The 22385-nt window shown below is 37.2% G+C and overlaps 1 protein-coding gene across 8 annotated transcripts in view; it reads right to left on the reverse strand.

Moving 5' to 3' along the window:
- Nucleotides 1-1153: 1153 nt before the first annotated feature.
- RALYL (RALY RNA binding protein like) overlaps nucleotides 1154-22385 on the reverse strand; it is a 391070-nt gene continuing 369838 nt past the window's right edge. For 6 of the 8 annotated variants that reach the window (XM_040083776.2, XM_040083786.2, XM_058422915.1 and 3 more), the window contains 2 exons: nucleotides 19777-19955; nucleotides 1154-2132 (listed from right to left, as the gene is read on the reverse strand). In XM_040083776.2, coding sequence (XP_039939710.1) covers nucleotides 2115-2132; nucleotides 19777-19955 — 197 coding nt within the window. In that variant the 3' untranslated portion in view covers nucleotides 1154-2114. The remainder of the gene's footprint in view (nucleotides 2133-19776; nucleotides 19956-22385) is intronic. The other 2 variants (XM_058422916.1, XM_058422920.1) reach the window with 1 other exon arrangement.

Below are 22385 nucleotides of genomic sequence, written 5' to 3' on the forward strand. Positions count from 1 at the left end.
GCATCATTTAAGTCAGCCAACAGTTTATGTGATTCAATTGGGACAAATGCCCCTTGAGCTGCTGAGGTTTGGAGTTCTTTTTTTTTAACTGTCAGCTAATGATGGAAATCCCAAAATGGCAATTCTTTTTGCATTTTTACAGTTAAAAATGTTCATAACCTATATTAAGAGATAGAAAGTGGAGAAGTATTTCACCCTCTGACTTGACCTAACATTTCACTTACACAGCAGTAATATTTTTTCGCTGCGCTTTTCTCAGAGTCAGCCCTGATAAATTCTGAAACTGCAATTCCTTATGCTCAGGTGTAACCACTTATACTAGTCCTTCCTTATTTAAGGATCTAGGTACTACTCAGCACTTGTGTAAACCATGTAACTCCACACACAATAGACAAGCTAAATATAAAGTACATAAACGTAACTGAGAATAGAGTGTCACATAGCTGCCTAGTGAAAAAAATTCTCACTCAGTAGTAGATAATTGAATTCAAATGTATGTTTTTCTTCCAAATTTTTGAAGAATATCAGTCCTTCTTTGATGATGGTCCCCATGCCAGAAACCTGACCAGAGACCTTGAGCTCCCACCCACTTACACCTGCACTACTTGAGGTGAACCTGGCATCTCAGAAACTGCTTTTTCAAACAGAAATTTAAAGTTAGATATTTTAAAAATTCTCTCTGGTACGTTTTGTTTTCTCTTGTTTTCAGCCTACAGAGAATGTTTGAAAGGGCAGGGCAAGAGTTCGTCTTTGTAGTGCTGGGTGATCCGAAATAGCAAGTACCCTGGTCATGGAGCTCAGTGGTCAGGGCTCAATGCTGCAGACTGACACACAGCTGGGTCTGTGCTCCATTTGACTGTGTAAGATACTTCCTAAATTAATGCCTCTCTCTCTTGGGAGGCTGTAGCTAATAAATAATTTATTTACCCTGCAATCACTTTAAAGACATGTCTCTTTCTATGTGAGTAACACTAGCACAAAGATGTAGATGAATGAATACATATTCCTTGTTTCATGTCATCTGCAATGCTAAAGAAGTCTGACTTTGGGATGGTGAACAAGTTGGTACTTTTATAGGGGAAGAAGTCCTTGCGCCCTTATGCTTTGATACCTTTAATGTCTCAGTAACACAAGAGAAATGATGCATCCATTCTGTTTGAAAGGAAATATGATTTATTAAGAAATTCTATACTGAGAATCCCCCTATGACATCTGTAATAATTAATTATTCCAACTTCAAGCTTTTAGGAGGGCCCTAGGAGTTTGTACGTGGAAAGACTACTGCCAGAAAATAATCCAAAGAGTAATAAGTAGGCTAACTCAGGCTGTCGGATATTGGCAGGCTATAAGTAATTTTCCTGGGTAGACAGGAGGCTGACTGACTTTCCATATGGTAGCAACAAACTGCCTTTAGAGATTTGCAAGAGCAGCTGTAACAACTGTCTGGTGAATGACATCACAGAGAGGGCTTATCTGAAGAAAGAGATTTACAAGAGGATCCAATTTACAGTTTATCAAGGATTACTCTCATATTTTGACATTTTCACTTTTAGAAGCTATTCTATTACCAAATGTAATTATTTCCAATGACAAATAAGTTGAATAAAATAATGGGAAATACCATACAATGTATTTAATTGTGGCACTGATCAAAATAGTCTTGTTTGAATTAAGCAGTAAACAAAGAAGTGCAATATCACCTGACTCTAAATATGGTAAAACAGTAAAATGTGCTAATCATAAAAATAGCTTTTAGAAATATACATTTGTATACAGTGTTTTCCACACCTGTTAAATATGTCCTTCATATTATTATGATACAGTACATTGGCCTTTAAGACATCAAAATTAAAAAAATAATACGAATAATTAGCCAGAGAAAACCACATTTACAATTTAAACCATAAAAATCTGACAATTATACAGCTTAGAACATATAAGAAATGGAGTTCCTAATATTTGAACAATAATGTCCATTTTAATAAGTAAATTGAGTTTCATACAAATTGAATCAAAGGTGTTGTCAGCCAGTAAGAAACTGCAGTTCACAATTTTCTGTGGGGAAGTCAGAGATTCTCTTCTCAGCCTTCAGGGGATTCAAACATGGCATCTCATCACTTGATCTGTAGAAACTGAGAAATGAAATGTTTGCTTTAGTATAAAAGCATAGAATTTCTTCCAGGAGAACCTCAAAAAGAGGCCAAGACAGCTGGGGAAAAGAGCCAAGAGGATTATGACTTGACTTTTTCACAAATCAACCAAATGTCTATTATGCTTTCCCACCTTAAACCATCGGAGGTGAAAAGAATAGTGATTTTGCAGCAGTGGACAATCAGGACTGTGCAACAGTCTTGAGTTGACTGTGTGGCCTGAAATAACAACAGTAAATCAAGCAAGAGCTGTTGAAGCTGAAGTATACCTCCCCCCAGTAATGCTATGCAAACAACTGCTGAATAATTTCTATTTTGGCAGCAGGAAATAGAATAATGTGTCTTGGTTGCTTTGCAATGAAATGCTTTATTTGCATAACAGCATTCAATCTAAATAAATTGCATGTAGAATTCTTTGCTTCAGTCCCATCACACTATTTATATCTTACACCATTTCCATTGGCTCTGTGCTTTCAGCAATGCCTATGGTTACCAGATTGATGGATTTTTCCTCAGTTGCTTCCCTTTTGCTGTTGGCTATTTTGCTATTGTTTGTGTGTACCTGCGTTAGGTTATAACTGTATATCCTTTGATTTCTTTTGTTGCTTTATCAGCGACACGGTGGAAACACAAATATCCAGTGTTAGTCAACACTTTTGAGGTTCCTTCTTCCAGCAGAGGCTGGAGGCAGCTTGCATCTAAATATCTGAATCCTGCTATGTGACCCATTAATGCTACCAACTTCAAGTAGGCACGGAGGGATGCTGCAGGGGAGCATAAGGCATACCAGCTCCACCTGCTGCAGAGAAACTGACAACACTTTCATAATCACATCTGTTTGGAAAACTAACAGTAGAAAATGTTAACAGAAGTAGATGGTTTCTTTTTTTAAAGTGAAATGTTCATCCTATAATTTTTTAAAAAATTTGGACTGGAAAAATATCTTTCAGCCAGTATTTTCTGCACACTTTTTTTTTTTTTTGGGTGGGGGGTGGTGGGGTGGGGGGTGTGAGTGGAGTCTACCTTCCTGTATAACTGGAAAAGGAAACATCTGACAAAACCTAGTGCACTTCTGATCAAAGGCTGAAAATTTTTGAGATGTTCTTTTCAGCCAATTTAAACGTCCTTCAATGAAAATAAAGAAAAAAGAAGAAGAAAGAAAAAAAGTCTGTTAAAATTTCCATTTACTGAAAACCTGGTTTTCCAGAAACATCCAAGTCACTTCAGAACTGGGGTTCTGACCTTTGAAGAAGTCAGGCATCAGATTGCCCCCTCATTGCAAAGGGAGCATAAGGTCTCTGTTTGTGGTCTTCACAGGTAACCAGGATTAGGGAGAAAAGCTCATGTGAGAAATCCAAGAACTTTCTTCTTTCAGTTAAATCATCCTGAAACTATTATTCTCTACTTGCACCGAGAAAAACCTTCATCTCTCCTGTTTTAGGTCTGATCCCTACAGATACTAACTGTAATAAAAAAGACCTGTAAATTCTCCCCTAAAGTCAGAGAAAAAGGGGCTTAATGGTTTTTAACTAGCTATTCATTTTAGAAGAAGTAAAAAAAAAACCAACAAAAAACACCAAAAAACCCCAAAACCCTCTGTACATCCCAGCTCCAGAGAGAGCTCCTCTTTTCTAGCCTTTTTTTCAACTATGCTTTGCTGTTCCATTATGCCATTATAAAAAGCAATAATTATGAAAGCAATAGGAGGCAGATTTTCAAATCATTTATTGAAACTTTTTTCCCTTGCCATAAACCTTTCAAGCATTTACCTGTCACCAGCACTAAAGAGCTTCATTAGGTTACTATTGTGAAACATTAACATTGCTAACCATCCGACTCATCAATGCAGCTTTGATGCTGGTTGGAAACAGCGATAAACATTTAGCAACCCCACCAGTCCAAAATATTCCTGTGTTCTTCCTTCAGTACATGGACTTCTTACTTCCCTCTACAATAATGGTAAAATCTGAGAGGGAGCATTAAAATCTGAAAGAACCAAGCTTTTATTTTCCCTAGAATGACAGGAATCCAGGGCTATGATTAATCTAGAGTAATTCAATGCTAATTTCTGTCTATTTCTTTCTTCTGAATAGTGTGCGGTTTATCATCTGCCTTTATGGCAGTGCTGATGATATTAAAAAACCCTCATGATGACTAGTGGGTTTTTTAAAATTTTTTCATTTCTTTCCCCTTATATATAAAAAACATCTCCTGACAAAACAAGGATGAACTGAATTACATTTAAGCCAGCAATAAGGCTTTCATTTGATGTAGTTCTAACAGAAAACCACTTTAGGAACTGTGATTTGAACATAATGCATTTTAAGAATTGAATAACTCAACTGAGCATATAGACTTGGCATCCGTAGACAATATCAAAGAAACTCTATATACTGTCCTAATTGCCATCATAATCTCTGAAAACAAGATGGAGAGAGTTTATGGAATATTTATTGGTTCATTTTCTACCTGAAATTATTTCTGTTGCTTTTTTCACTATCTGGATGGCTTTTTGAGCATGAGGTATTGGAAATACTCTTAGGCATAACACTGTATTTCAGTCTTCCAAAAATTCTATTGCTACTGTTATTGTAGTTCTAGTATAATCCTTCTGGCATTTTTGCCAAATTCAAATACTACTAGATTTAATTGAATAAATAAATAAATAAATAAATGTAATCTACTAGATTAAATTAATTTTACTAGATTGAATTAATTTATACACTATTATATTGTATATAACATTAGAAAGCCAACATTAAATATTAAAAAACCTCCTAATTGATAGTGCAGTTATGGACCCTACACTATAATAATTACAAATGATGGAGTAAATCAGATACAAGTCAGTAAAAATGTGGAGTTTTCCATCTTGCTTTGTAGAAGTTTAATTATTTTATAACTAACCTGCCCTCAAAGCCTAGCTAATTTCTGTCTTTATATCTGTAGACCATTCAGAATACTCTGCAATGAAAAGAACATTTTCTTGTGGGAGAGCCTAGCCACCTAGAGCTCATCTGCCAGGGGGCCTCTTCTTCCAAGCTCTGTGTTTTGTAATCACGAGGCATGACCGAGTATGAATAGCTTGTGCTCTGTATTGCTCCTAAGATCCTTTTATGAGAAGACAAATCCAATATATGGTAGAGAGCTGCAGTTACCGTCCTTCTAGAATGGGATTTGCCATCCCTGTTTCCCAGGCCTCCCTAAGGACCTGGAAGCTGTAATGGTGACCCTTCTGTGGTGGGACAGCTACTGATTTTTCTAAACTCATTAAGATGGGCTTTGTTTGTCTGCAGGAGATGGGTTTTGTTCTCTGCTAGCTGGATCCAAAGAGAACAGCCTCTTTCCTGCTCTGAATTGTTTGTATTTCCTTACAGTTCTAAAAAAGGGAAAAGAACAGAGATATGCTCCTTCATCCCAATAAATACCTTGTCTGCCTCTCACAGGGTTTATGGGAAGAGCATTCTGGACTTTACCATGCTTATCTTCCAGACCTAAATGTATAGAAATAAATCTTACTACAGGAGAGTGTAAATTCAGCTTATGTTTTTGGGAAGGTGTATTAGGAACCTGCTATGACTAAATCACGCAAAGGCTGCACATGATTAACATCTTACCTTGTAGTATATTTAGAAAATGTTTAAAGGAAAGTCCCACAGAATATAGTTACACACTTTATCATATGGTTTACCCCCCAGTTTACCCCACAATAATTATAAGCAATAAGAGCATCCAAAGTATATGAAAGACATTCATCTGACAAAATGCATCTGTGTTTAAAAAAGCCTTTGTTCTGAATTACTTTTATGGTAGTATTAATCTTAAAAACTCTCAGAAAATGCAGGTAAAAAGAGGATGGATAGATGATGTTTCACATATACTCATGAACTTGAAACCCAAAGCCTCGAGTATCCTTCCTCATACTCTCCATACTGTCTCTTTTTCCTTGCCAGACAAACCCATTCTCAGGACTGGAATTCTCAGTTTAATAACTGTAATGGAGGCATCTGAAGCTACTGACCGCTGCTTGGTAAAATTGCACATTTACATCTATTGCAGGCTCCTCTTGAGTAGGAGACGATGCTTGACACCTTTCTAGGTTTCTGCTGGTGTCTGACTATGCTTCGAAAGTAGGTTGTGTGACTGCCCTACATCACTTTCAGTAAGCCTCATTAAAGTAAAGCAGGTACACTGTCCTTTCACTCCCAACACTGGCCCTCATACTTGTGCTACCTCAAACTGCAATTGTACCACAACTGTTTTCATTGAATCTGATTTTCACTCTTAATGCTGTTATCTGTACAAGTGAGAATTCTGAATCCAGGTCTAAAGATGCTGCTCTTATGTCCTCAAGGATAGTGTACTCTATTTCATCTCTAATAATTTCTTTTGATTATGAAATGCACTTTCTGGACAGCCAAAGAGATGAAAAATGGAATCTGTGTGCAGAGCAGGCATTTAAAAAAAAGCAAAACAAACACAACAAAAAAGCCAAAACTTAGCAATTATTGATCTAGATATTTATGTAAAATGAGAAAAATCACAATGCATTACCACAGAAAGTAGTAATGCAAATTGCCATTCTGTTTATTTGCTATGTCTTACTCAACATTTGCTATGTCTGACTCAATCTTCCTTTTCTCTTAAGCAGGCAGTCATACTGAGTGCAAAAAACCATCATTCATATTTGCAAGGTACCATGGTGACATGCACTTTTGTTGGCTTTTACACAGCATTCTTCATCATCAGTGGAAAACCACAAGGAACAAGCAGAGCTTACCAAGGAGCACTGAATTTGTATTAGCTATCACACTGATTTCACAGCTGCCTTCATTTGAGGTACACCTTGCACTTTGTCCCTTGATTAAAAGCATCAAATCTCTAATTCAGTAACAGTCATACTGGTGGTTTAGTTTAATGTCCGCATATGAAATGTAAATGCACAGTTCAGGAGGTGTGAGCAGGGGAATGTGAATGTGTATCACACTTTTGCTGCTGTCAGTTGTAACCCTTGTAAAACATGAAAAACAAAATTATGGCACTAATGCAAAATTTTAAATAATGAACTAGTGATAAAATATTCACTGCATTTAACAAAGAGAAGGATTATACAGTTAGATAAATATTAATAAAAGATAATTAAAAGAACAAGTTGCCACTTCTTTAAGCCTTTCTTCAAATGATGAAACCTAATCATCATGTTTTGAACTCTGCCAATCATACTTTAATTGCTAAAAACATTACAGAATTGTTTTTTCTGTTCAGTGAACAGCTTAATTGCTTTGAAGTGCTAGTACTTATGTGAGTACATGTGAGAATGATTGTTTTAGTCACCAGTGAAAACAAACTTCTATCTTTGTATTAAAATGCTCAGTTTCACTTGTTTGTCCAATAAAAATCAGCAGGAAGAATAAGATAGCCCTATCAGATACTGATTTTTCTCCATATCTTTTCTTTCTCCGAGTCCAGGCAGAATTGTGATAAATGCTTTTGGGTGTAGTGGTAGAGACAGGATCCAATATGCGGAGAGTGCTAGCAAGGACACACTTGCAGTTGAGATGATGGAGTGACTTTGGGAATAGAGTCACCATGGTGACTCATTTGAGAGCTTGAGTGGGGCCATGGAGCAAAGAAGCGGATCTATCCACTTTAATTTAGACTGTGTTTTTCTCCTGCTAAACTGCTTTTGTAGCAAAATCTTCCTCTGCAGGGTCAATAGGAGAAGACTTAGGGACAGTGGGAGGTATCTATAGCTGGAGGCACTGGGCCTTCTGCAGAGTGTGGGGTAGGCCAGGATCTCCAAGCAGATGTGGAAGAGGTCTGGGGAGGCAGTGCTTTTGCAGAACTCACTGCCCTGAAGCATTTATCAGAATGCACCCACATTGCTACCCCATGGTGAAACTGTGTTCCTAACAGACTCCCTTTCCTGTTCTCTCGTGGCTGATAAAGCCAATCCAAATGCTGTCCACAGAGTTTCCTCAGCCCATACCAACGTACCTGGAGAGATGCTCAACACCTACCTTCTTGGGATCCAGTGCCAAATAAACCAGAGAAAAAAATGTTCCACCTTCGTTTATCTCCACATATGAGTGGATAGTCATAGCAAATTCTCAGGGGTATGGGTCTCATTGGAGATCCCTGGGTATTATCTGCTTCTTGGGATGGCGCCTGCTCCATGAGAAAGAAGTCCAACTAAGTCCTATCATGCTTCACAGTAAGTACGGTACTTTACCATCCTGAATACTACAGAGGAGATGCTTATAAGTTACAAGGTGGTGTAAAGAAGTGGTAGGCTAAAATTCCTACTGGATTAATCTCTGCTTAATGTGAGGAGTAGGAATTCTCTAGTGTGTGGTGGTGGTCCAAGTAGTATTAATGCTCAAGGCAAAAGTTCCTGTCCTACTAGTGCTCAGGGTGCAGATTTGAACACACAGTTTAATGCATAAAGGAACTATGTAAACTTGTACCCTGAGGCCATTTAATATATCTACATTTTAAAAGTGTATTTTTAAAATAAAAGTAGGAGCTTACAAGAATTGCCTTAAAGTAATTATGCAGAAATCACCTAATAAACTTTCTCCCTATTGCCAAATTAGAGTTTTGATAGGTATCAAAAACCAAAGGGCTCCCATTCCAGGCAAAATAATTGTAGGCAATGATGTATTGAGATGAGGAGTGTGTCTGTCTAATCAATTGAAGATTTTTCAGGTACTTGGAGGTAGAAGTTTTACTCAACTGAACAACCAGCTGGAGTCATGTAAAAAAAAAAAAAGAGAAGGAGAGAGTGCTGGAAGAAGATGTTGGAAGCATATAGCATGAGACAGAGATACTGGAAAAGCCCAGAGTAAACCATAGGAAGCAGCAGTGGAATGAGACAAACAATGCAAAATTAACATTTAAATGGTAACGGTATAATAAATTAAAACACTCAGTTGAACTCTACATACAGGATGTAGCGTTATCTGCTTGAAACTGTCATCTGTGAAAGGCTTGCTGTGGGAATGGGATCCAGGTGGAAATGGTAATAAAAGATGGTTCTATTAAAAGCAGCTTTTTATTTGTATTTTCCTGCCTAATACTTATTTGAATGAGCAGTGCACAGTAGTGCATAAAATTTTGGTTTTATGAGAATTTCAAGAGACATTAATTTTAAAATAAAAGTTACAAACCAAAATGTTGGTCTTGGGGTCAAATTGTAGTCTGCAAATGGTGCAGAATCTCATAATAGCTGAGAAAGGATTATTATGACCCTGCAAAGAGGAAGCAGAGAAGAATTTAGCCTTTTCATTCTTTATTTGCTTGGTCTGGAAAACAGTTTGCTGATTTTGAAAGACTACAGAACTGTAGTGTAATTTTAGAAATCAATTTGGAGACTTCAGACACACATAGCAGCATGACAAGCTGGGTAAGCTGGTATTTGATTAACTTCCAAATCTTCATTTTGGCAGACTGAGCTTGTTTTATTCTCACTGATTGCTTTTTTTTTTGTTGAAATGGCAATTACAGTTCTATCACCTTCTAAATAACTTCCCTTTTCTGAGGTGTGTTAATGCCTATGTATGAATAAATTCAATCTGCCTTTCATGTTTTGATATTAATCATGCAGAAAATCTTCTTAGTAACACATATATATTTTCTAAAAATATTGAGACCTTTTGGAATAATTGTGTCACTAGCTGTAGTGGCTCTGAAATTTGTATTGAAAAGAATAAAAACGTTTACAATTTCTGCCTTTTAGTATGGAAAAATAACAATCTTTTGGCTTTTCAATGTTTGAACCTCTTTACTTGAGAGAAGAATTTCAACAGAATACTGTTTTCTTTGAGGGTTTCCATTCAGCATTTTTTATGCTCAAGGTTACTGATAAAGCCTGTGAAATGAGTGTTTTCTAGGGGAGCTAAAGCTATTTATTTTCAAAGACTGACCCACAAGGGAAAATGTGTGATGCATGACAATTGCTCAGTTTCAGTCAAATCTTAGAATTTGATGATTAAGCCGATAGACTCAAATCCATAGCACAGACCCAATGGCTGGCCTGAGTTTTTCCAGAGGATTTCTGTTTCCCAGTGAATGCCTAGAAAACACAAGTGTCCCCTTCCCACCCACCATTTTCCCAACATATCTCATACTTTGTATCTATACTAGGTTACTGTGCCAGTGCTTATTTCCCCTATGCACAGATGGGGACTGTTGGTTGTAAATGGTGGGTGAACAAAACCCAGTGTAGCACCTTCCAACAAGTCACCCAAATTGTAGTGGAGTCAGCTGAAGTACAGAGAAGTAAAAGAAGGGCTGCTCCACCAGAATTAGTTAAAATTACATTGGCAAAAAAATCCATGGGTGGAAACTAAAATCAGTCTTCTTATTTAAAGTGTTGAGTTACTTCAATTAATTTCTGATGTTTCTTTTTCAGCCATAAGGTACAGCAAAAAAGCTAGTGATATCTTTTAGAAGTCACCATTGTCCTCACTTGAAATGGGATTCAGGTTTGCTTCTAAGTGGCAGGTATTTGGCTGTCCTTGTTTCAGCACTTCAGTCAGAGGTTGACTTTATGCTCATAAATTTTGGCCCCGCAAAATCTGTGTAGCTGATTTTGATCTACTTAAATGAAATAAAAATATTGATGCTACTAATACTGAATATTAAGGTCAACTATGTTATATCAGAGAAAAGTTAATCTCATTTAGGCAAGTACTTTGTTTACGTGTCTAAGAGAATTTTTGGCCTGATCTGGCAGCATTGTTTACCTCTGATTAAATTCACTGATGTGTGGGTTTGTGTTGGTGTTTTTGTTTTGTTTTGGTTTGGTTGGTTTGTTTGTTTGTTTTTTAATTGGAGGCCAAACAGTTGTTTTTGCTAGAACCTGAGTAATTAAAATTAAATATTTGCTGCCTCAAAATTATCAAACACCATGACAATCTTATTAAATGATGACCAAGACTTCAGGCATGTCAAGACAGATGGCAGGGTGCAATGAAAAATTAAATCAGATTTATGGAAGAATATATTGGCTGCTGTTCCACAAACTTTTTTCTTTACTGGAAAGTATATAATTTTTTTATAAGTTTAAATAATTGGGAATGCTCCTTTCTTACATGTAAAAAAAGGGCACCTGTTGGTCTGACCTCAGAAAGAGATGCTAGTTCTGCCTGCACATTCAGTCTTCTGAGACACATTGCCTACTACATGGGCTTAGTGTCAAAGCAGAGAACAGGACCCAAAATTCCTGATCCCACATACTTTGCTTAAAAATGAGATAAACAGAAGAGAAAACCCATTATTTTCAAGCTCTTTTTCATAAAATCTGTAATATCTTAATGTCTGTAAATTAATTATGGTATTTACATTAAAATGTTTTAAAAGTTTTATGATTTTAATTTTTGAGAAATTTTTAACTGGGAATTAAATAATATAGAGCAGATTCAGAGGAATAGATCTGAATTCAGTAAAATGAGTTTGCTTACTTGTTTTACGAATAAACAATTACAGGCAGGAAAATCTAGTACACAAAATGCATGATAGCATTGCCTGCATTTTTTGCAGGTTCCCGTGTGCTATGTATGGGACAGGATTTAAATAATAACTAGAAAAAGCATTATGTAGTCAGTTGTAAACCAGTAACCTGGTTAAAACACTGAATACCACTTAGGAAACCTTCCTCTGATAAATTGACTGCCAGGAAAAATGGGGAGGAGGGGCAGGTGGCAAGGTCCTTCCAATGACTCATGTAACAGTGGGTGAACAGCAAACACATCTACTGTGCTACTGCATATATTAAATATAACAAAAGGGCATGTCAGGAGGTTCCTTACAATTTTTGATTTCATGGCATGCTTTTATTACTTTCTCCATTTTTTCAGTCACAGGTTATTAGATTTACTGCAGCTTTGGAAGGTACAAGGAATTAGTATCTGTCGGGTATGGTGCCCCTAATGACTTTCTTAGGTTGCTCAAGTACAAACATCTAGCACTGATATCTATCAAATGATCACAATATTTTACCCATTTGTTTGCCTTAGGAATGAAGAACATCATGTTCCCCAGACACTGAATGCAAGATTTCAATGAATGGTAAGCGCAGTAGAGAAGAAAATTTGCGTGATCTTGGTGATTTTTATAGTAAGCTGAACAAGATTTCTGGCACAACATTACTTCAGCCATTGCCATTAATCAGAAGTTTTGTCCTTTATTTTCTAAGTAGTATCCTCTACAAGTAACACTCAGAAAGCTGCAAGTTGTCAGAATAGCTACTGATCTTTTTGAGAAGCCTAATCAGCCTAATTTGGCTGATAATAGAAGAGTCAGTCTTGCCTGCCTCACTGTTATGGACTGAAAAAACCATGCATCTAAATGGACAATGAAAAATCTAGTTTAATTACAATGATAAATGAAGTACTATCAACACTATAACACAGTCACCATTGGATTAATCTTGCTATTTGAAATATGCAAAAATGGGTTTAAACTAGATGAAATTCATCAGACAAATTTTAGTCCTTTTTCTGCTGAGTATTTTCATTGTTGAATTTGGTGCAAAATAATTAAAGCAAAGAAAGTTTCAAAGTTTCATACAGATTGGCTATTAAATTAATTTCTCTTTAGGAATTTATAGGAGGGGTGTGATGCATACAATCAACCCCTTGACCAAACTAGTGGTAATTTGGTTCAGACTCTGAAGGAGGTAAAGGCCTGAGCCATAACTCAGACAGCCAAGAAATCTGTTGCAATCTGTTCTCTGAAGACCCACAAGGACAAGGAGTGGCACAGGGAGCATTGATGTGAGTGATGTTGGAACACTCATCACACAATTAACACATGAACAGCAAGTAGCTTTTCGAAGTGTCATTTATCAAGGAACAAAGAAAGTTGTGGGTACAAGGAGTCTCGTGCATACCTTTCCCATTGCATGTAATGTGGCTACAATCCAGCCACTTAATTCCACAGATCTGACCTAAGTGAGCTTTCTTTGAGCTCTCCCAGCCGAGCAGCCTGGATGCTTGGTACCTTAATCTGGGACGCCTCTCAAGGTTACTTCCTGAAACAGAGAGACCGCTTACCAGTGGCAGATGTTTGGGAAGTGACTGATATTACTCAAAACCTTTTAGTATGATTTGTGCCTTGGTAACTGTTTTTTGCCTTCGTGGTTTTGAATCATTGTTCAAATGATTGTGCCATACAGTACTACAGTGAACCTTGCCACTGAACTTTGGCTAAGTTACTCTTCTACAACATCATATTAAACCCACTTTTGCTAATACCTTTGATTATGTACCTGTCAGCAATCTAAATCACCCATTTGTGGGAAGAGGGAAATGTTTTTGATGAGCTTTGGCCACAGTGCTAGTTGGTTCCATTGATTTAAATGGTAATTGCACCATTTCCTACAAAAAATATAGCTATTATTATATCATAATGGTTTTACTTTTGCATAATGAAAATCAGTGCAGCAAGAGGATTATCCTGAGTTTTATGTCTGTGGCAGTTTCTGGTATTAATATTTGAAACATTATTCTCTATCGGATGTTAAAAACTAATTTGATAGACTGAAAACATGCAATGTAGAGGTGGAGAAAAATACAAGAGTAAAAAATCAAATACCCTTGAGAGGCAAATACAAATGAAATATACTTAATAGAAAGGGAACTATAATTGTTGAAATAACTGCTGTAAATCTTGTTACATTGTAGCCAGAACTGGGCCTTTTATAGTCTCTGTGTGTTTAGTTCTAAAATAATTTAATAAAAATGCCTCTTAAGACATCCCATTAAAGTTGACTCATTATTGTGGAACTCCCATCTAATAATGCTTGTCTGGCTTCATTACTTTTAGTACAGCTACACCAGCATAAAAACAATGCTGTGATTGTGAATATATCCTTCAAATTCCAACCAAGCACTAACCAGTGTCTGATCTGAGTTATGACACCATAAATCTACTGTATTTGCATCACATACTCTACCAGAAAACAGTTTGCTCTACTGCTGAACCACTACCATGCTATTACTCTTATAGTTATTTACTATGAAAGGTTGACAGTTTGATGGGAACTATTATTCTCAGGCAATGTAATGCAGATATGAGTGCTTGTGTATAATTCATTACAGTTAATTATTTTGTTGGTATTTTATTAACCATGGGCTATTTTTTTTCCCCCACCAAATCTATAATACTTCAGGCTTTCAGTGAAGTTAACTTGTAGCTACCTGTTTTATTTACAAGGGGATTGCAATGACTTGATCAGTGCTTCCTCAATGATCTATTAACACCCTTTAAAACAAGTTCAGAGAAGATATATGAAGTGTCCTGGGTCTGCACTGGGTTGTCCATATCCTAAATCAGCAGAATTAGGGAACCACCAGGCACGTAATTCAGAAATGTTCTTCCTTCAATCTTTCAGCCAGGCTGAAAGATTAATGCTATTTCTAGTAAGAAGGAACTTGTTATAGAGGGACTGAGGACAAGTTGCTTCTCAAATATCATAACGTGTTGGACTGTGTTCAAAGGTCACTTTTCTGTTCTCCCCTGTGCAGCCACAGGAGTAAGAAAAGGTTGTTTTCCTTCCCGCTACTTACAATTTAAAGCCATTGCAGGAACACAAAACCTGCTTGATATCACTGGAGATTTGTGTTTGGGTAATTTGTGGCCTGTTTGTGAATTTGGTGTGAACTTAATTTAGTAAAAATTAAGATCTTTCTTCATGGGAGCCCATTTTCCATAAGATGGGATGAATGCTGCAAGGGTATGTTGCTTTCTTCACGACACTGTTGAGGAACAGTTTAAATTAAAAAGAATGCACTAGGAAGGAACAGAAATTTCAAGTTCACTGCTACAAGAAACAGCTCAGTGTTACGAGTGGAATGAAAACTCGGATGAATGGTCCAGTAAAATCTGGGATAACCAACTACTTGTTTTTTTTCCCCTAAAAGGAGCAAAGGAAATAGACCTAAAGTTTTCAACCCCTCTCACAATCTCTGATTGGTCAGTTAACGGACATGATTTGTAAAGTAAGCTCAGGAGTTACATGATAAACCGGTGCCTATTATAGGTATATAAAACTACAATATGTGTATGCCCTTGTACAAGCAGGAGTGAGAGGCCGTGTGAGAGCGTGTGGATGAAATCTTATGGCACACTTCACTGAGAAAGTTGAAGCCAGCTCCTTAACATATTCATACATAGATAGATCATGTTTCTGAGATCACTTTTTAAAGAATTCTTTAGTATAAGAATGCAGCAAAATTCTTTAGGAATTTTTCTGAGGTCCTTTAAGCTGGAGTGTCTGGAACACTGGAGATACTTGCTGAGAGACACTTTTGGGCAAATAGTACAAAAGAGACTCTCAAGAGGTGATGTTTGATGACTGCAGAAGTAGCTTCAAATGCATCATGTCTGAAATTGGAGTTCAGATGGGCAATCAACTTATTGCTGCGTAAAACCTTTTCACACTTTAGCTCAGCCATAATGACTGTTTGTGGGCATGACTTTAGTCATAGAAAATTACAGTGCAAGGTTGGACAACATCCTGATCTTGATGGTGGATGAAGAAGGTGTACAGCTGTTAAGTATGTTGTTTTCTGTGTGCTGCCAGTCAGACAACTGAAGAGGCTGAAGGGTTCTTAAATCCGTGTCTGACTTAACTCAGGCTGTGTCTTTCTTTACAGCTGATCTAGGCTGAAAGCAAGCATGAAGACAGCTGTCATCACTCATTTAATGTGCAGTAACCTGTTCCTCCAAGAAGACAGTGCATGAATTTAAAAAACTAATCCTACCACCTAAACCCACAACATACATCCTGCATAGTTGCTTCCTCTGCAAGCTAAAACTAGAAATAAAGAAAGAAATGTATTTTTGGGACTTATACTGCAAAGGTGGAGTGTGGTGGCTTCCAAGGTGATCCACAGAGATTATTTCTCTTCCCTAAAAACTGCATAGCCTTTAAGCAGGTTCGTGTTATAGTCTTTACCCCCTGGGAAGTCTCCCTAAGGCTTATCTTCAAGTCATGGTGAGCAAAGTGTGTTAAATCCATGAGCCTTTGCAACCTTATGTTAATTTGTTACTTCTCATAGGTTAGTTCCTCAGTTTCTCATTTTTGCCCCCATTGATTGGTTATTTTTGGATCCTCTCCCTGATTGGCTCTTTTCCCAATTCCTTTCCCTATTGGCCAAGTTGTAAAACCCCACTCCCTAGCTGTCCTATATAACACCTGTCCCGCAGAACCACTTGGCTCTTGTGATTCTTCCCCCTTGGACTTCACCAAACAGAGGAGACTGAAGAACACCGTAGTGCCTCTTTACTCCTGCTTCACCCAGGATGGCAACGGCAGCCCTGCTGCCAAGGCAGCATTCACAAGAGAGCTGATCACTCTGAGCGCCTGTGTCTGCGCCATACAGAGTGTCTTTTTAAAGATGCTTCTGGTGAGAAAGGTCACAGCACCTTTCCACCACCCACATATATGGATTCAGAGGCTCCATTGTGGCAGCACCTGGACTCTGGCAGTGTGTATGACCTTGTTGAACACCTCCCTTTATTGACAACCTTAGGAAAACAGAATTCTGTTGAGCAAAACTGCAGCAGGTTTTAGCAAATGACCTGGAAGATGATTTACAGATAAATCTTTAGGAAGAACTTCCTAAAGTTCAAGATCTAAATTTAAGTAACCTTCCTCTTTTGCTCTATTAATATTTTTCATACTAGTGGACTCACAATTAAATTTTCCTGCTGAAATTACTTCAGGGCATTAGCTTTGCCCATTTAAATATTTTTCCCTTTCCTCTGCTGGTGGTGAAAGAAAATATTTTCTTAATCATTGTCTTAAATTTCTTTAGCTCTATATTTGAAAAACATTATAGATTTCATTTTAAAAGCCTTTTAAAGGTTTGTTTTGATTCCAAGTCTAATGCTACTATGTCACACAAAATAGTAACATTTTTCTTAGGTGGAAAGTTTTTGTTACTGTTGTCACATTTAACATGTTTAATTCTTAACCTTTCTCTTTTTTTTTTCCTCAAAAGGTTTGTAACTGGCTCCATTCAAAAATTACGTATTTGCTCTTAGTCAGCTTTCTTTCCTAAATAATTTAGCTTTTATGAAACAGAATAACAACATCTGTTAGGTCATGCTTTATAATAAACGTATATTTACTTTACTTTTCAAAAGACAGAGGGCAATTTCAGATAAGAGGACATAGAATAGGTAGAAGCAGACTGAATTCCCAAGTATTTCTACAGGGTTATTCACTATATATTTGGTAGTATTGTTACTGTCCTTCCCTTTACAGAGCTATCAATGATTGGAGTAGAAACTAAAGCTTATAGGAATTGGCCATTATAGCTACATAAATATATGTCAGTATAAAACCGTCTAAATCAGAATATGCATCGAAAACTACCATCTTATCATAAGTACAGGCCGCTACTGCTGACTGTTTGGGTAAAAACTATAGAGGAAAGACACATAATTCAATTTATAATTGCCTTTCTGTGGAAAACACCCATACCCTGAGATTTCTTTGAAGCAATCCTTTGCTGAGCATTCCTTTATCCAATTGCAGTTTTGCATTTAGTAATCTCCCTAGGCTTTGCAAAAGGAAGAAAGTGTTATTATCACATCACAGCTGGCAGGAAAGCTAAAGTTAAGTAGCCTCTTCCAAAACTTGATGGAATTGGCAAGGGAGAATAAAAAGGACAGGGATTTTACATCAGTGACAATCTTAGTTGTAAGCTTTAAAGTCCACAATATTGCCAGCTTCTGAGCTAGAGGGTCCCAGCCTTTGGGAAGGTGGAAGGCATGAGTCTGACTGGCCCCATTACCCAGGCGTTGCACCAGGCTGCACCTGACTGAGATGATGCACAGAAGTCCTCTTCCTTGGCCTTTCCTTGCAGCCATCATGTTGGGATGGGAGGGATGCCACCCATGCCAGGATGCAATGCAGAGGACACCACTCTCCACATGCGGTGAGCCACCTCCTCCCAGCACTTATGCACTTACTGATGACATGCAGAGAAACTGGAGCTGGTTCCCCACCATGCCTTAGATGTTTATGTCAGACCTCTGAGCTGTCTTTGGAGCTGTGTCTGCAATGCACTGCACTTCAACTAATTCCATAACATGAACCTTGGAAAGGCCTTTTAACTTGGGAGCAGTGGTGTGCAAATGTGGCTGCACCAATTCCAGACTTTCAGTGATAATGAATTCTTCCTGTGCTGCCTGCTTTATAGAGCCTCTCCTGCTGAGGCCTTTGATAGATGAAAAAATACTTTCTACCTTTTGTGTCATATAGTGTGGATATATTCTTAGTATGTCAAATCCACAGGGTAAAATGACAGCATTGAGTGATCAGAGTCTGATGCACTGTATGTTAACATCCCCACTTAGTTGTCTGTAATGTGGAATATGGTGCCTAATTAGTGCAAACCCTTCTGTTCTTGTTAAACTGTGGTCACCCCTATTGCTAAAATCACTTCAGCTGGTCAGGTATTAGCCATGGTGAGAGATTATATTTACAACTATTAATTAATTACAAAATTTCAACTCCCTACAAATTCAGTGACAACTTCTTACGGAAATCCTGCATATCTGAAGAGGAGAACCTGTCTTTTGGGAAAAAAGGATAATGTCATCTGTTCTACATTGCATGTAAAAGGATGAGGGAATTCAGGTTTTAGTAGCCTCTTCTGGGAATAATGCTATTCAGGATATAGAAATTCAAGAGAGTTTTGGGCTGGCTAATGGGACAACAACCTGAAAATTACAAATAGATTTAAACTGCATTTGCAGTAAGCAATACAACCCACTGGTTATTCACATGCCCCATTGCTCCAGTTGATTCTGCTGGCTTCCTTGCTAACTGACTCCTGCTGCTTCGCTAAGAGATTTTTTACTGTACGTACATGATTAAGTATTTTTAAAATGCAGGCTCTGACAATGCGCAACAAAAGTTATTTCACCTCAAAGCAGAATAAGAAAACCAGGAAGGGAGGGAGAATATTATAGAGGCTAAACCACTGTGACTGTTCCATTCTTGTTAGGAATGCATAGAAAGGTATAAATCTGATTTTTTAAATATTTTTTAATGTTGCCCTAGAAGAACTTAGGAGTTTAGCACCATAATGGGTGTTTCATGAAAGATGCAACCTCAGGCTGAAAACCCAAACATTTCTTGTCCAAACATTTCTTAAGGAAAAATATTCCCTTCAAAACAGTCTGTAACTGCCAATATAGCCTGCAGAGTATACACATGGAAGATAGACTGTGGAAAGCATGTATTTAATAATGAAAACGTTACCATTTTAGAGTCTTATTTAATTTTGAAAAGCAGCAGTGTAAAATGGAAAAGAAAAAAATAGCACACTGCATTTTTACATATGTAAAATAATAAATGTAAGCCAACTTAATCTACATTTTATTTCCTTTCTAAAATTACCAAATGTAGTAAAATATATTTTTCTTATTTCTCCTCAGAGGTTCCTATGCTTAATTGATATTACAGTGTATGAAGAATATAGGTCTAGGCACTAGTTACAGAACATCACAGTGCTGCTGTGAGTTTATCTTGTTAATCCAGACTGTTGGTTCTCTGTGGTTAATTGTGGGAACCATATAGACAGACGTCATGATTATTCCTTACCAGCTCATTGCTGCCATCCTCATCAAAATCCTCCTCTATCCCATCAGTCATATCTTCTCCATCCCCATCTGCATCTGGCCCTCCTTCAATTGGCTCTTCCGTAGAGTTATCTGCATTCTCTGATATGCATTCCTCTTGAATCAAATCAGCATTATCTTCCATTTGTTTCTTTTGGGCTTCTGTAAGGAAAACATACTCTATAGAGATTCAGTAACCTTTCCTATTGGTGGCAAAGGAAAGTGCTCTGTAGAAGAAACCTAAGCTTCTATCTCCAGATGTGCTAGCTTTGTAAAATTTTTTGTAAAATTCTGTGTGATAATGTCTGGTAGGCAAATATGATTGAAAACTTTTCTTCCAAAAATTAGTGCATAAATAAATCACAATATCTATATGGCCATCTACCCCATCTATGCCATGCAGTAGATGAAGGTTTGATTTACCAATAGATGCAGCTTTTTGGTTTTCTGTACTTGACTTTGCCTTGGAATCTAATTGGCATAGTGACCAGGTGTTTATTCATGTGCAGCCAATGAGAAGTATGTAAATATCTATGCTCTGAGAAGCAGAAGGCTGTTAATTGCCAATACATGAACAAGAATTTGTGTGAATATACTGTGAATATATCTTAACAACTATACGGGTAACCAACAAACCCTTTTAGACAGGTAAGCATGTTTTTATGGAGTAAAGTATCCATTACTCCTCATTGGTATAACATGCTGAAGTAACTGGAGAATGCCCCCCTCCAATCAACCAAATATTGGCTTATATTTTCTGAAAAGTGGTGAAAAGAAAGACCATTTCCATGGAGGCCTGAAGAATCTGTTTTGGTTGACTCCATGAGGGTAGCTGCATTGTTATGACTAGGTATTGTGCAACTCCTGGATGTGCTGAGGAACTTCATCCAAACAGCAGAAATCCAGAGGAAGACTGATGGAAGAATGACAGAGAGACTGACTAGAAGAATGTTTGGAGGGATCGCAGTCTTATTCCTATGCATGACAGGAACTTACATAAAATCTTTATGTACTCAAAGTGAATCAGGCCAGAGAATTTGTTGCATGCAGCTAGAAAAATAATGTCTTTTCAGTCTGAGGGTGATCAATGACAGAATTTCTGGAACAAAATATTTCCTCCTTTGTAAGGAACTAGTAGTTCATTACCTATCTTGTTGGACAACCAATGAATCAAGTATTACCTTGAAGCTCTATATTTTTGAAGATCTATGAGCACATTTTTTTTTACCATAAATTATTTCCAGCTATACATACTATTCAAATCTGATTGTGTGTTTCTGTTCCATAGTCTTAAACCAAGAAATTTGTTTTACCTTTTGACTTTGCACATTTATTTTGCCACTTATATTCATCTCTTTAGTCTTCATTAGTCTTTAGTCCCTCATTTTCAATTTTGCTAACTGAAGAAACACAAAAATTAAGCTTTCCTCCCTCAGTCACCTAGCGTCTTTGGAAAGATTCTTAGATTTAAAGAATACAAAGTCATCTTAGACAACTGCTTCAACAGTACTGTAGTCTTTTATGTTTGGCCCTACCACCACTTCCTGTCTCAAGCCACTTCTGAGATCACTCAGCTCTGGCAATGACAACTGACTCAGTTTTGGTTTAGGCTTTTGAAAATAAGGTTGCTGAATTGACAGACAATACATTTAAATGGGAAATCTTCTAAGATACAGCTGCTAAAAATTAGGTCACTTAATTGTTTTAATGAGAACATAGACTGGATTCTTCAGAGGAGGCTAAAATTCCATCTCAGTAGACATCTCTTTTGGGCTCTTCTGAGAAGCTAAACTAAGTTCCTAACCTTCAGCCTAGTTAGAGCCTAATCTCTAATATTACCGGAAGAATATTCTCTAACAATTTTTTTTTTTTTTTTTTTTTTTTTTTTTTTTTTTTTTTTTTTTTTTTTTTTTTTTACATCAGAACATCTTATTCCTGGCTTCCCAGTTCAGATTTTTGAAAACACAGGAGCTATTTCTGCAGTTTTCCTATGTACAGTAAATCCTATTTCTGATAATCCCCACTATTGGAAAGGTTAGGGGTTGATAATAGAAAAAGCCAGAACACCAACTGTTACTGTAAGGAGAGTTTTCATGCAGCAGTAGAGCAGTTACCATTGATACTGAGCTTGTCCAGCCTGTAACATCACATTTCTCCAAATGTAAAAACTTGTAGGATTAAAAACTAAATATTCTTCAGGAGAACAAGTCAAACTTAGAAAACCAAAAGAGCAAGATGATGGCTTGATTTTTGTTCTATGTAAATGTGACACAGATCCTCTATCTGATCCCAGTCTTGGTGAGGCCATACCTTCTGACTAAGGAAATTAAGAAAGAACATTGCCAAACCATAGAGAAAGAAGAAAATCATCTCACATCATCTCCCATCTGACACTCTAAATGAAATAGTTCAGCTACTGATGTAGCTTACGCAAATCTTTTTGGATCTACAGACTAATCACCCAGGCTGCATAACCTTCCTCATCAGCTCAGGAAACTTAAAGAGGGTTCCATGCTTACTGGACTATTTGAGGTGTCTTCTCCTCACACCTTCCAATAGGAGGCAAAGAATATGAGGGATGGGTTCTGCATC

This window comes from Hirundo rustica, chromosome 1 (assembly GCF_015227805.2).
Source record: "Hirundo rustica isolate bHirRus1 chromosome 1, bHirRus1.pri.v3, whole genome shotgun sequence".
Lineage (NCBI taxonomy): Eukaryota > Metazoa > Chordata > Aves > Passeriformes > Hirundinidae > Hirundo > Hirundo rustica.